This window comes from Coenobita brevimanus, chromosome 33, assembly GCF_032717465.1.
Source record: "Coenobita brevimanus isolate Jiangsu-jjx chromosome 33, ASM3271746v2, whole genome shotgun sequence".
Lineage (NCBI taxonomy): Eukaryota > Metazoa > Arthropoda > Malacostraca > Decapoda > Coenobitidae > Coenobita > Coenobita brevimanus.
This window is the reverse complement of record NC_136986.1, coordinates 502,801-517,716: the sequence shown is the minus strand read 5'-3', so window position 1 is coordinate 517,716 and position 14,916 is coordinate 502,801. Positions and strand designations below refer to the sequence as shown.

Genomic DNA, 14,916 nt, shown 5'->3' with positions numbered 1-14,916 from the left:
GCTAATCTTTCCACGTCCATCGTTCATGCTAATCTTTCCACGCCTACTGTTCTTCATGCTAATCTTTCCACGCCTACTGTTGTTCATGCTAATCTTTCCACGCCTACTGTTGTTCATGTTAATCTTTCCACGCCTACTGTTCTTCATGCTAATCTTTCCACGCCTACTGTTCTTCATGCTAATCTTTCCACGCCTACTGTTCTTCATGTTAATCTTTCCACGCCTACTGTTCTTCATGTTTATCAAAATCCGAGTCACACGAGAGTTAATGGCTTGTTTTTTAATCTGGGCGATGCTAATTTTCTATTCCTCCTTCTCGGGTTTCCTCTCCATCTCCTCCTTCCCCATCCCCACTCTCCCTCCCACCCCTCCCCGTAGCAACGTGTCAGCTCACAGCATTTGAACATTAAGGTAGGTTACATATACGACGTCTGAAGTTAACAAGAATTTCACCATCATCATCATTACTCCTCTCTCTCTCTCTCTCTCTCTCTCTCTCTCTCACTGCATGACGTCTGATGTTAATAATTTCATCATCATCATTACTCTTCTCTCTCTCTCTCTCTCTCTCTCTCTCTTTCTGTACGAGGGGGGAGTCAGGCTGCAGAAAATCCGGACATGGTAGTACGACGGTGGGTGGCCTAATCAACAGCATATCCAGTGAAATGGGCCACACACTCATTCATTCGTCTTTCAAGTCCCCGTAATCCCGATGGTAATCGATATGGACATTTATTGAGCACGTGGCTTCATATTAACCTACCAGTGGAGTCAATAAATGAATGAAACTAAGAATAAAAAAAAAAAAAAAAAAACATGCTGAGGCGCCTATCTTTTTCACGGACAGGGAGTACGGCAGGTAGGAAGGTGGGTAAATAGACAGGTAGGCAACAAGCAAGGTAGGTAGAGTGACAGGTTTTGTTATCCTATACAAGTCATATGATTGTGATATCATTCAACGACCCCTAGATAATGTGGCAACCCGTCAGGAGGCGAGGAAAGGGGCACTACAGAGAGGAGGGGGGGAGAGACTGAGTGAGAGAGTGGTGCCATTCTCACGAGATACAGCCTTCCCTCAACACACATCGTCTCCAGTGCCATCTCAACTCTCGTAAGTATTTCGGAAAGTGAACTTCTACTTTTGCGGCAACCGGTACCGAATGGTGAGGTAAAATGGGTTACTAATATAAAACACAAACAATTGGCAACATTACTGTCCACATCGAATGCTTTTTTATGAAGCAAATTGAAAATGTTGTCGTTTTTCACTGTTACCAACTGGTTTACTTTTATCGTTGTTTGTTTTCATCTCCAGGAACTGGGCCACTTTCACAACCTGAATACTAAGAAGGGGTTGCATTGAATTCGACGAGGCTTAGAGAAGTGTCGGCCAACCTCGCACATTGCCGTACATCTTTTGTTTTCTTTTCTTGTTTTTGTTTTTTTAGTTGACTGAGACCGTTCCTGCAGCAAAAAGTTAGGGTTTGTTGTCAATATTTTAAAGTAATTATGGTCATCAATTATTCTTGGTAATTAAAAGCGAATTACCCTCAGTTTTGGTAATGACTGTGCTCAAGCTACGTTTTACATGTCACCCATCGACATTATCGGCCAAAAATAAATTTATAATGAGAATCAAAGAAAAAAACTCGGGAGCCCAATGCTAATCGCCCGCCAGAATATGCTGTTAGCCATGTCCGAGATTTTGGCCATATTTTGGTACCCTGAATGATCCATGTTGATAGGTCAAGCCGTTCTTGAGATACTGTACAGTGGTGCTGAAGGAGGGCGATAAAAACTAGTTGACATTTGGCAGCCATTTTGGTGATCCCGAGTGTCCATTTTCGAACTCGGCCAAGATTATGGCCGTATCTTGACACACACACACACACACACACACACACACACACACACACACGCTGGTGCAGTGGTAACGTTCTCGCTTGCCAACTGGTGGACGGGAGTTCGCGCCTCGCTCAGGTAGCGAAAAGTTTCACTGACGAAGTGGGTGGTTACTGTCCCCCTGGAGCAAGGGGACGGGTGTGTGCAAAATGTGAAGGTCACAGCCTTGCCCTTAGATCGGACTACATGAGCTCTCAGCTCCCTTCCGGGAGGGTAAAAAGCTGACGATCACGACCATCAAGTGATCCTGACCAACCCGGTGAATTACACACACACACACACACACACACACACACACACACACACAGGCAAAAGCATTATTGCTCCGTCTTCTTGAGGATAACGATAATTATCCCCTCACCAATTTTCGAGGACTTTGAACCTACACACAATGATCAGTACAATATGTGAAACTGACCATAGCATGACTGGTTCAGAGTGACGCTAAAGAGACGAAAATTGTTGATATAATGACAGTAGGTGAAGAAGGCTTTTAGCAAATTAGGCAAGAGAAAAAAAAAAACTACAAACGTCTCTCTGCGTGTTACATGAATATTTTCTTCTGAAAGCAACATGAAGCACAACGCAAATGAGTATGAGAAGGAATAATAGTCTTTCGTTTGTGGAGGAATGGGATATATGGATGGTGTTACATGAACTATTTTTATGTGGCAGCAGTATGAAGCACACGACAAAAGAGTATGCAAAGGAACGATACTATCTGTCGCGTAGGGAGGAATGAGAAATATTGAAGGCGATACATGAATATCAGTATGAAGAACACGATCAAAGAGCATGAGAAGAAAGGATACTGTGGGTCGTTAGGGGAGAAGTGAGATATATGGAAGGTGAAACATGAACAGCAATATGAAGCACACGACATACGAGTGTGAGAAGGAAGGATACTCTTTGTCGTCAGGGGAGGAATGGTCAGTATGGAAGTCAGGACACAGTGCTGGCAGAGGATTGTCAGCGAACTTTTAATCATTGCCACTCGCTCAATGCACGCCCACGTCATTATATGTAAAGCAGCAACCCCTTACCACTCGGTGACTTCCTTCTCCTCTCCTCTCTCTCTCTCTCCCTCTCCCTCTCTCTCTCTCTAATGCATGCCTACCTCAATATATATATTGTAAAGCAGCAACCCCCTGCCACTCGGTGACTTCCTTCTCCTCTCCTCTCTCTCTATTCTTGCTTTTATTTATTTATTTTTTAACAAGAAGGGTTGAATACAGCTACAATAATCGTTTCACTCTCAACAGCTTGTTTTTATCTAACAGAACTTCATACGGTATGATATCCGACGATTCTTAGTTATGAAGCAGGGGCGAGTCTCCTTGATCACTAGTCAAATTACCCCATGAGTCAAACTTCATCTGGCCAACAACTGAGCTGATACGGGTTTGGGATCGACGTCAGCGTAGAAGAAACGTGATATACTCGATGTTAGAATATTTGTTTTCCTTTCTTTTTTTCCTTGTTATCCTTGTCAGATTCGCCTCCGCAGCTTTAGGAGAGATGTCTGGCCGTGGCCGCCATGTTGTGCTGAGGACGGGACAGCACATGCCTCTGCTGGGCCTAGGATGCTCGCAGGTAAGTGGCTAATGGTGATCCTAGCTTCCTTATTATTTACTAGGAAGTGTGTTTTGTAACATGAATGAAACTAGTCTGGAGGTGGAAGGTAAATAATAATAGTAATAATAATAATAATAATAATAATAATAATAATAATGATAATACGGTAATAATAATAACAGAACTAATAATAATAATAATAATAATAATAATAATAATACGGTAATAATAATAATAATAATAATAATAATAAATTATTGTGGTAAGTGAGGACGCTCACTATCCACTTACTCGATGTAGTGCTGCTCTCGGGTGTCTGCCCTTTCCTCTCCATTCTTCTTTCCTTCCATCCTCTTCTGTCTTTCCTTCATTCTTTCCTTGTCCTTCTGCCTACTGGTGACTTTACACTCCCTCTTCTGTCTTTCTTTCCTTCATTCTTTCCTCTTCCTTCTGCCTGTGGGTGACTCTACACTGAGTGACAAGCCAAATGGCTTCCTGTACACCAGGAAACCATTTATTACGCTGGGTGATAACCATATAACCAAAATTTGGCGCCTGGTGGTTTAGTGGGTAATTATTGCACTCTAATCAGATTGAGCAGGTAAAGGTTTATATCCAAGGGATGGTTGGGGTTGATTGCTCATGTCATGCCACTCAGGGATGAGTGAGGCTGGTCACTCTCATCTTAAATGTCGGGGCCAACTGCCTAACCCCGGGCTCCTACGCTCATTGGGCAACATAGGATTGGATGAATAATAATAATAATAATAATAGTAATATAAGTAATTGTGTTAGTAGTAATAGTAGTAGTAGTAGTAGCAGTAATAGTAAAGTAGTAAATGGTGACTGCTTCCGTACCCTTTTCACTCTAACTTGCCCTGAAATTCTCACATCACCATCTAGACTGCTGCTTTGTGACAACAGATTGATACAAGAACATAATGCTGGTCACGAAAAAGTGCTATGGGAAGGATGTACAGCCACCGCAGCACTTTATCTATCTACTCACCTATTTATCTTCCTATCTATCCATCCATTTACCTATCTATCTATCTATTTAAGGGTGGTTCATATATATAGCTCGTCTTCCGTTTGACGATTTCTTGTGTGTTGTTAGGAGGGTTCAGTCAGTCAGCTCTATCAGTGTCCATCCTGAATCATTTATTCATTTTTTATGCTCACTGCTGCACATACGCCCACACCAGGAGACTGAACCATCCCTCCAACACAGAAAATTGCATGAAGATGGGGAGTATTTATCTACCTATTTACCTATTTATTTGCTGATTTATTTTCCTGCAGATGGGCGGGGAAGAACTATCTGCAGCAGTGACAGCCGCCCTCGATGCCGGATATCGCCTCGTAGACACCGCCTACTTCTATGGGAACGAAGGTGTGGTGGGCGAGGCGCTGCGCAGGTGGCTTGGAAGGACAGGCACACCGCGGGAGGACATCTTTGTCGTGACTAAGGCAAAGGAGTGCTTATTTATGCCTTTTGATGGAAGGAAAAGAATGATTTACTTTTGTTGCCTTTGTCTTCAGGTGTAATAATAATAATAATTAGTTACCTATTCTTATCGTGTAGTCACAGGAAAAAGCTTCACTTTAGCTAATTATGGTCAGTATTGCCAGATCTCCAAACCCATATTATCGTACCTAGCACGTTATAATTAAGTTTTTTGACCAAAATTATCGCACTCATAAACTAAGGCATTTCTTCACACAAATCGGTAATTAATGTGGAATTAATATTTTTATATGTGGAGTGATTAACGTTACAAAATTTGTTTAACTGTTAAGTACTAGTCATCGTAAGCTCACATTTAGCTTTCCTCTTCACTGCACCTGCTAATACCTCACGCCTATTAACTTCTTCCTCTCTAGTCATTTAATTTTTTGTCATCCATGGTAAAAATGCAAAAGCACTTATAAATCACAAGTTCATATAGGCTCATATCCAAAGACAGAACAGTTACTACTGCGGCTGCCGCGCCAAGACTGCCTGGCAGCGCCCAGTGCCCAAGTCCCACTCAAAGATTATAACAGGAACTGGACGCGTGAGCCCTCGATGGCATAACGTACAGGTTCGTCACACAGCATATGGAGATAGTGTTTGAAATTCAGTATACTATATATTTAGTAAACATTATCACATTATTGACTGAAAAATCAAACATATGAAAGGAATCGCATTATCACATGCATACTATTCCATATCGCAAAGTGTGCCAAAAAATCGTATTTTGTGATAATTTTTACACGTCTGGCAATGCTGATTATGGTATATAAGGTTTGTATAATATAAATAAGATCTGAAGACCCTAAGATAACTTCCTGTATAACATCAAGATCTGAAGACAAAGATGCTGAAGAATGCATGTGTAAATTTTGTTTGTCTCAATAACTGGTTAACTATATGTTTAACTGTAATAATATTCCTTTCAGATCATGAGGGACTACAGCTGTTTATCTGGAAAGTTACAGCTGTAAAGCTTGTCTTGTTTTCTCTAAACTGTGTTGCAAAGAAAAAACTGTGCAGATATGAATTCGATACTTTCCATTAGGCCTAATGGCAAAATATTAAGCAAAAAATATTCCCTAAACATTTTTATCAAAGAATTTTAAACCAAATAGCTGTATCGCAATTAGATTCTGATATATTTTAATGTCAAATATGCATTTTTTGAAATAAATATAAGTATATTACCTTCAATAATAGGTCGACGTCATATGTTTTGGGTAGAAGGACGTGGGTTACCCTAAGCTACCATCGTGTATAATATCATCAAGACTGAAGAAAAAGATAATACCTAGTTACCTATACTTATTGTGTAGCCACAATAAGGAAGCTTTGCCATATGGTATCTAACGTGTGTGTATTACAGACAAGATCTGAATACCTTATAAGGTAACTTCTTGTGTAACATCAACACCATCTGAAGACAAAGGTGTCATAGAATGCATGTGTAGATCATACCTGTCTCAATAACTGGCGAACCATACACATAACTATACCCATATTCCATTCAGATCATAAGAGGGACCCCAGCTATGTATCTGGAAAGTTACAGCTATAGCTTAAAGCTATTGTGGTTTTCTCTAACATGTGTCGGAAGTAAAAAATTACAAAATTGAATCTGGTACGTTCCACTAGGTTAAATGGCAAAATATTAAGCCAAAATTATTCAACAAACATTTTTATTACATAAATAGATGGACGTCAATTCGTTTCTGAGCTATTTCAATTCCAAAAAGCAATTTTCAGAATAAAAATAAGTATATCACCGACAAAAATAGTTAAAGCTCATTTGTATTTAGCATAAGGACTAGGGATACCCTAGCGTTCCTTCATGTGTAATATCAAGACGGAAGAAGAAACAAAGTGCAAGATAGGTAATAATAATAATAATAATAATAATAATAATAATGATAGTAAAAATACTACTACTACTACTACTAATAATGATAATAATAATAAAAATAATAATGGTACGTCCACATTCCTCACTGCCACAGACCCCAACAACCATAGTTCAGTACAGGAAGGGCGTCATGCAGTGAATCGTTCTTCATAGGTTCTGCCTTTCAATGCACAGTACACAAGATCAACTCAGGCACTGTAAATAAATATGGACTTCTCACGTTCATTATCAGCTAGTCAGGTCAGGTGCGGGTAAGGGGATGGGTCTGTTATGATGTGGCAGGGGTAAACCAGCTTTGCTGTCGGGCCCTGCTGCAGATGTCACTGATTGCATTGCGCAGTTGACCCTTGTGCAGTGTGGTGCGGTGAGGATCTGTCCGTTCTCCCCTTGGGGCTAAGATGCAAATGAATGTGTTTGAATGGATGAGTAAATGGGGAGTGTGTCGTCCTGTCTCGGCTACCTCCCTTTCCTTGGGGGAAGCAGCCTAGGTATATAGATAGATAGATAGACCAAGTAATTACACGTTATGCTCACCGGAGGTTCATTACCATCACAAGACCAAAAGTCAAACTAAAGTTCTTCTGTTCTCTTCTCCATCCTTACGTAAGCTTCTTAGATACTCGAATGATCTACCACAAACTTGTACCAGCAACAGTTCCTAAATCGGAGACATGCAAAATATCCTAGAGTTTCTTTTACATTATGTAGCATTCTAAATTATTTAGCAAACAAACTAAACAAAAAATACATAAACACCAAAATAAAACATCAGAGAGAAAAAGAGAATAAAAATTTATGTACAACTTTACAAAATAACTCTGTTCACAATAGCAGGCTAACTGGCAACTCTGACATGTACAAAAACTGCAAGAATCACCAGGAACCCTCCAGTACTACCTAACTAGAGAAACCCACTTCTCAACACTACCCCCTCCCTAGTCCTTTTGTCGTCTCGACGTAACTACACAGTGTATACAAAACATAATCCTTAATCCAAAGTAAACATTTATTTATACATAAAATAGTCTTCCAACTTATTAGGTCTTCTCCTATACCGCTTCCAATGACGTCCTTGCTCCTCGGCACAGTCTATTCCCCTTGGGATGACTTAGTCCTCTTACTGATTCACATCTTCCCATTGGAAACTCTCACCATCCTCCTGTATTTCGGTTCCTTGGTCCTCCTCAACGGCATAGGCTACGGGTGTGCCTGATTCTTCGGGGACATCCTAAGTGTACTGTCCTGGCCCATACTACTGCCACAGACGATTTACATGTACAACCTTTGGACTAGATTTCCAGCCTCCCCAAATCCAGTATGTTACATCTGACAGGTGGTCCATCACAGAGTAGGGCCCATCCAATGGGTTTTGCAGCTTCGGTGACTGTCCCTTTTTCTGGTGAGGTTTGTATAGCCAAACTCTGTCACAATTCCTGAAGCTCATTTTACTTGCCTTGGCATCATACTTGTGCTTCATCACTTCGCCTGAAAATTTCAGAGCTCTGTGAACCTGATGATGTACCTCCACCATCTTTCCTGAAGATTTTTGTATAGCTGGAGGTTTCGGTAGGCAGCTCTTCACCAGGTGGTCTTCCTATTAACAGATCAACTGCCAATCGTTATTTGTGGCCCAACGTCAGTTTTGCAGGTGAGTAGCCGGTAGGCTACTCACCTGCAAAACTTTCGCCCCTCTCCTGGTGATAACTCGAGCTGCTTGGAACCACTGTCTGACTCACTTCATCATTTCTGCAACATTTGCGTCCTTTCCTCTAACTTTTGCTCTGTTGAGCACCACCTCTCCTCCTCTGAACCTCAACTTCTTTTCATAACTTAGACTCAGCTGTCTCAGGCAACTGACAGCAAACCCTTTTCTGTATCCTGCTGCTTTCTCTGTACTCATTTCAAGTCCAAAGGTGGCTGTTGTGTATGTATACACAACGATATATCTTGCTCTCATGTTCCTGAACTCGATTCTTTTGAATTCTCTACGCTATGGCTTCGGCTTTCCTGTCATTCTCTGACTAAATATATCTGTGCTGTTTGCTGATCCCCTAATTCTACTGACTATCACAAATTCTTCGACTATCTTACTTCTGCGACGGAACACATTCTATCCATTTCTCCTTTCTCTGAGGTCTCCATTCTCGGAGATTTCAATGTTCACCACCACCTTTGGTTCTCCTCTCCTTTCACTAATCAACATAGTGAAAAAGCCTACATCTTTTCCATCCTTAACGACCAAGAGCAGCTTGTACAGCACCCTACCCATATCCCTGACTGCCTTGGAGAGAGCTCCAAAATATTTGACCTCTTCCTTACAACTAATCCTTCTGCTTGCACTGTTAATCTTTTCTTTCCTTTGGGCTCCTCTGATCACAACCTTATTACCCTAAACTGTCCTATCGCTCTGGTACGGCCTATGGAACCTCCAAAGAAACGTTGTCTGTGGCAATTTGGAGCTGAGGATTGGGAGGCCCTCTGGCAGTACTTCTTTGATTTTCTCTCAAATGATTATTGCTTCCATGGTCGGAAGCCATCTGAGTGTGCTTTGCACATTACGGAGGGAATTCTCTCAGCCATGGAAGCAATCATTCCTTTCTCATATCTTTTGACTTATGCAAGAAAGCCTTGGTTTAATCGCGCTTGTTCTAATGCTGTCTGCAACAAGGAGAGGGCCTATAAAAGATACCGGAGCCAACCCACCCCTGAATCACATCTTTTTTACATTTCAGCCCAGAATCGTGCTAAGTTTGTTCTTCGCTTTGCTAAAAAATAATTTCATCCGTACAAAATGCTCTCAACTCTTGAACTCGAATTCTTCTCGCTCCTTCTGGCACCTTGCCAAAACCTTTCTATCAACCTTACCTCATCATCCTTCCCTCCTCTTTTCTACTCTGATGGCTCTGTAGTTATTTCTTCTACTGATAAAGCAGATCTCTTCACTTAGACTTTCTCCTCCAATTCCACCTTAGACGATTCTGGTGCTGTTCCTCCATCACTTCCCCCCTCTGACTTCCTCATGGCTGACATTAAAATTTTTTCATGTGTTGTATTTTCTGCCATCACTAGCCTCAATACTAACAAGGCATATGGGCCTGATGGAGTTCCTCCTGTTGTCCTCAAGAACTGTGCTTCTGTGGTAACACCCTGCCTAGGTAAACTCTTTTGCCTCTGTCTATCAACTTGCAGCTTTCCTTCTTGCTGGAAGTTTGCTCTCATTCAGCCAGTCCCAAAGAAGGGTGGCCATTTCCATCCCTCTAACTATCGTCCAATTACTAAAACATCCTGTGTTTCAAAAGTTTTCGAGTCAATGTTTAACAGAAAAATTTTAAAGCATCTTTCCTATCACAACCTTCTTTCTGATCGTCAGTATGGGTTCCGTCAGGGATGCTCCACTGGCGATCTTCTCACCTACCATTCAGACTTCTGATCATCCTCTTTTCGGGACTTTGGCAAAAGCTTTGCAATTGCACTTGACATCTCAAAGGCTTTCGATCGAGTCTGACATAAATCTTTAATTACCAAACTGCCCTCTAATGGTTTGTATCCTCCTATATGTGCCTTCATCTATAGGATCTTTTCTGGTCGTTCTAAAGCCGCTGTTGTAGATGGCCATCGCTCCTCTCCTAGATCTATCAACAGTGGTGTTCCTCAAGGTTCTGTCCTATCACCAACTCTCTTTTTTTTATTCATCAATGACCTTCTAAGCTGTACATGTAACCCTATCCACTTGTATGCTGATGACTCCACCCTTCATCCTTCCATTCGGTTCCCACAAAGTCCATCTCAGCAGTTACTGCAACAAACAAGGGATGAGGCTATGGCACACCTAATGTCTGACTTGGCTCGTGTCTCTGACTGGGGTAAAAATGATCTTGTTGTTTTTAATGCATCAAAAACTCAGTTCTTACACCTATCAACCAGACAAAATCTTCCACGGGTATACTCACTAATGTTTAAATAATAATCAGCTTAACCTCTACACTGCAGTCATGTTTTTGTGCTCCTTACGCGTCCCGCGAGGATATTCGTGGTCCGACTGACTTTTTAAAAATATTTGCCAAAAATCAGTTATTAGTCCTAGAATATTATAATTATATGTGCATATGGCACATACCTTCAACTTTCTCCTGGGATGTTCGTTGAGCCTTCGTCGAATACCATAGGACTTGTGGAGACTTTTGAAGTTGGGTAACGAATTCTCCACTTTACACTTCCCGACATCCCGTAATATGATTACCACAGCCTGATATTATCACTAGAAACACTGTTCTATGATTTCCAAGTAGTTTGGAATGCATACACCAAAAAAAAAAAAAAAACACTGAAAGCAATGAAAATTACGAGCTCGTACGAGCTTCCCACTTGCGCTCGTTCCCCGCTGGTATTCTGTCATTTATTTTTCATAAATGCATTCACACTTTATATTCCTGTTACATTATAATATATATAAATATATATATATATATATATATATATATATATATATATATACAGTATTTATCCATAAGTTTCCTTCAGTAATAGTAGTTTATTTTCATTCTCGTTCAGTAAACTAGCGTAGAGAGCAAAGCTTTGACTGTCATTACTCCAAGTATTTGTACTCATATTCTTATATTAGTAATTATTTACACTTCTGTTTTTTTTTACACTATGTTATACACTGTCACTTCCAGTAAATAAGGGCTCCTTTCCCTTGGAGCCAGGATGAACTTGGGACACTGAAGCACTCGTAGTTTATCACCATTTCCTCCACTGGCTCATCACACGATTAACCAGAAAGATTGTAGTCACTGTCCATCATTATCCTGGATAAATTAGCCAGTTCACGCTCCACAGCAAAGTCATTTAGTCCTTTACCCCTTCCCACACAAGGCTTAGTAGAGGTAGAGGTCACAGGGCCCTCTAGAAGCGGCAGAAATGGAGGGGCGTGAGTGCTACATGCTTTCATCTCAAGAAACAACACTGAACTAAATGACGAGGCGGATATGGGGTCGCCAAGGGCTGACAACGTCAGCGAGGTGACAGCTGCTAATTTATATGCTTTGAAATGATTGGCAGGATATTAGGTAGTTCCAGGTGAATGTAAATATCACTTAGGCTTCTCCCTTCCTTTCTTATATATATTTTTATTACAAGAATAGATTATACGGCATATTTCATGGGGAATTTACCAGGGAAAATTAGTGAACAAGTGCATGTGGGGTGTTGCCAATTGATAATTAGCCAACTCCAGGTGTATGGCACTATCAGTTATCTTATTTGTTTTTTAGTATATATATTTTGTATAAGAATAGGGCATAGGGCTTATTTCAATGGATGAAATCAGTGGAAAATTCCGGGGAAGATTTGCTTAGCGCAGTGCAGCCGGGCAGGTGAGAGGAGAGGGTAATGGAGGGGAGTTAGGAAGGGGAGTCAAGAACGGGGATAAATAGCTAAATTGTCAACAATGGATGGGAGTACAGATGACACTAGCAGTGCTGACTATTGTTGGACACTTGCAGTACTGATAGATGATATATGCCACCACTTGAAAGCCCAGGAGAATTCAAAATAACACAGAAACGCAGAAGTGACGCCACGCTGTATGATCCATTGCGCCTGAGCATCATGAAAGTGACGCCTTGTGGTTAAGGGGTTAATACTGCATCATCCTTGAACTTGCTTGGGGTTTCATTCACTCAGGACTTATCTTGGAAAGATCATATTACATCTCTTGTAAAATCTGCTTCCAAGAGATTAGGTGTGCTAAGCCGATTCCATTCCTTTACCCCTGCACAATTGTTGACTATATACACGGGTGTTATCCGCCCCCACATAGAGTACAACTCCCCTGTGTGGGGAGGTTCTCCACATACAGCTCTTCTCAATAGTTTAGGAGTCAAAGATTTTTCATCTCGTTAACTCTCCTCTGCTTACTGGCTCCCTTCAACCTCTGTCTCTTCGCAGCACTGTTGCATCTTTATGTCTTTCCTATTGTTACTTCAATGGTCACTGCTCCTTCTGTCTGCTTGCATTCCTCCACCTCTACAACGGGAGTGTAGCACCAGTTTAGCAGCAAACTCTCATCCCTTTTCTGTCCAACTCTCTAATGCAAGAGTTAACCGTTGCTCCCAGTCCATCATTTATGCAACAGATCAACTCTGGGACTGTCTCCCTCTGTCTGTATTTCCTGCTAGCTATGATCTCCAGTCTTTCAAACGCAGTGTGTCCAGGCATCTCGAAATGATCAGATATTGAATTTGGCGCTCTCTTGTATTTTGTTAATATCTCGGAAGGAACAGTTATTGTGGGCTCGTTTCCTTTGGTTCCTTCTTCTTAGCATAAAAAAAAAAAGACTTGTAGGATGCATACCGATATGCCATCAGCAATGCAGGTAATTTCTGGTCCCAATCTCTCTGTCCTTCTACTCAGTACTTGGCCAGTTATTGTCCCAGGGTCCAGCTGAATTTCTCCACCATCTCATCTGATTGTGGCCTTAGTGTGGTCGTCCTGAGTGTCTTGATATCCAGTAACTTGTGGCATTCACAGAACACAGCAGACTCGAAACCCTAGTCTGAATGTAGCTCTTGCGGCATCCCAAATCGACCGAAGAACTGGTCAACCAAAACCTGAACAACAGTCGCGGCCTCTTGATCGGGGATGGCATGGGCTTCTGGCCACTTTGTGAAGTAGTTCATGGCAACACACACACCAATTTCCTCTTTCTGTGAGTGGCATAGGTCCAGCAGTGTCCACCACAAGTCTTTCCATTGGTGCACCCACTTGTTACAGCTGAAGGAGGGTGCTACCATGCTTCTTAGGTCCATTTTTGGCACATCATGCATCATAGGCCCACCACCACTCTTCAACGTCCTGATGCATACCAGTTCAGTTGAATCTCTGTCACAGTCAACTTGGAGTTTTCTTCACTCCCAGGTGCCCACTGGTGACTTTGCTGTGAGACATTTCTAATACTTCGGACCTCATTTTCTTCAGAACCGCCAGTTGCCAATTATAGCCGAGGCAATTGGGTGTCTCCAACTGACTCTTCAGTAGGCCATTGTTCAAACAAGAAAGGTCCCACTGACTCCAGTACCTCCTGGTCTCAGGGCTGAACCAGGAAACCATTTCCCAAGATGGTCACACTGTACTCTGCTGCAGCCACTCAAGCACTGGTTGTAATTCTGCATCCTACATCAGCATCCTCTTCAGGTCTTCTGCAGCTGACCAATGACCCTGTCACAGTAGTATGGCTGCATTTCTTGCTACGATCTTCTTTCGCATTACATGTCAGGTAACCCGGGTTCTGACAGACCCCAACTTACAAAATATACAGGAAAAATAATTGCATCACATTTACTGAAATGTACACAGAAACATAACTTACAAAGCATGTATTCTTACTTCTAATGCAAAATGTATGTGACCAGGATTGAAAAATATATTTTGTATGAATTTTTGAAAAAACAGAAAATGATATACTGATTTTAGCCGTTGCTTGACTAAAACTGACGATCATCAACCTGTTTTGCATCATCATCTGCACTAGACCAATGCCCCAACTATCTGTAAGAAAAAGTGGAACCACAGTAAATGAATAACAACTGCAGGCATGGACAATGAAAAAGACAAAATAATTTTGGAGATTTTTTTTTTTTTTGGCATTCTTGGAAGGACTTACATCAAGTACTTCTTACATAAAATCTACATACTTTCAGGCCTCCCAATACTGCAGCTTGTTATTGTTAAGAACACCTTCTTTTTTGTCCAATAAGTCTATCTATCTATCTATCTATTGCCAGACGCCTCAATCCCATTTGGGGTGGCCACAAACAAATCGCCTCCAAGTCGCCCTGTCCCCCGCCATTACACTGCCTTGCTCCCAACTCACACCCCCCTCTCTCATATACCTCTCCACCCCATCCCTCCATCTCATCCTCGGCCTTCCCCTCCCTCTTCCCCTCTCCACCTCACTCACATACACTCTCTTCGTCAGTCTTTCACCCTCCATCCTCTCCACATGGCCAAACCACCT

General features: G+C 41.6%; 1 protein-coding gene and 1 pseudogene across 1 annotated transcript in view; both read left to right on the top strand.

Moving 5' to 3' along the window:
* LOC145395705 (uncharacterized) overlaps window positions 1–3,266 on the top strand; it is a 25,539-nt pseudogene extending 22,273 nt beyond the window's left edge.
* Window positions 3,267–3,420: 154 nt separating this feature from the next.
* LOC145395704 (aldo-keto reductase family 1 member A1-like) overlaps window positions 3,421–14,916 on the top strand; it is a 70,756-nt gene continuing 59,260 nt past the window's right edge. Inside the window, exons 1-2 of the mRNA XM_080269247.1 lie at window positions 3,421–3,495; window positions 4,780–4,947. Of these exons, the coding sequence (XP_080125373.1) occupies window positions 3,421–3,495; window positions 4,780–4,947 (243 nt within the window). The remainder of the gene's footprint in view (window positions 3,496–4,779; window positions 4,948–14,916) is intronic.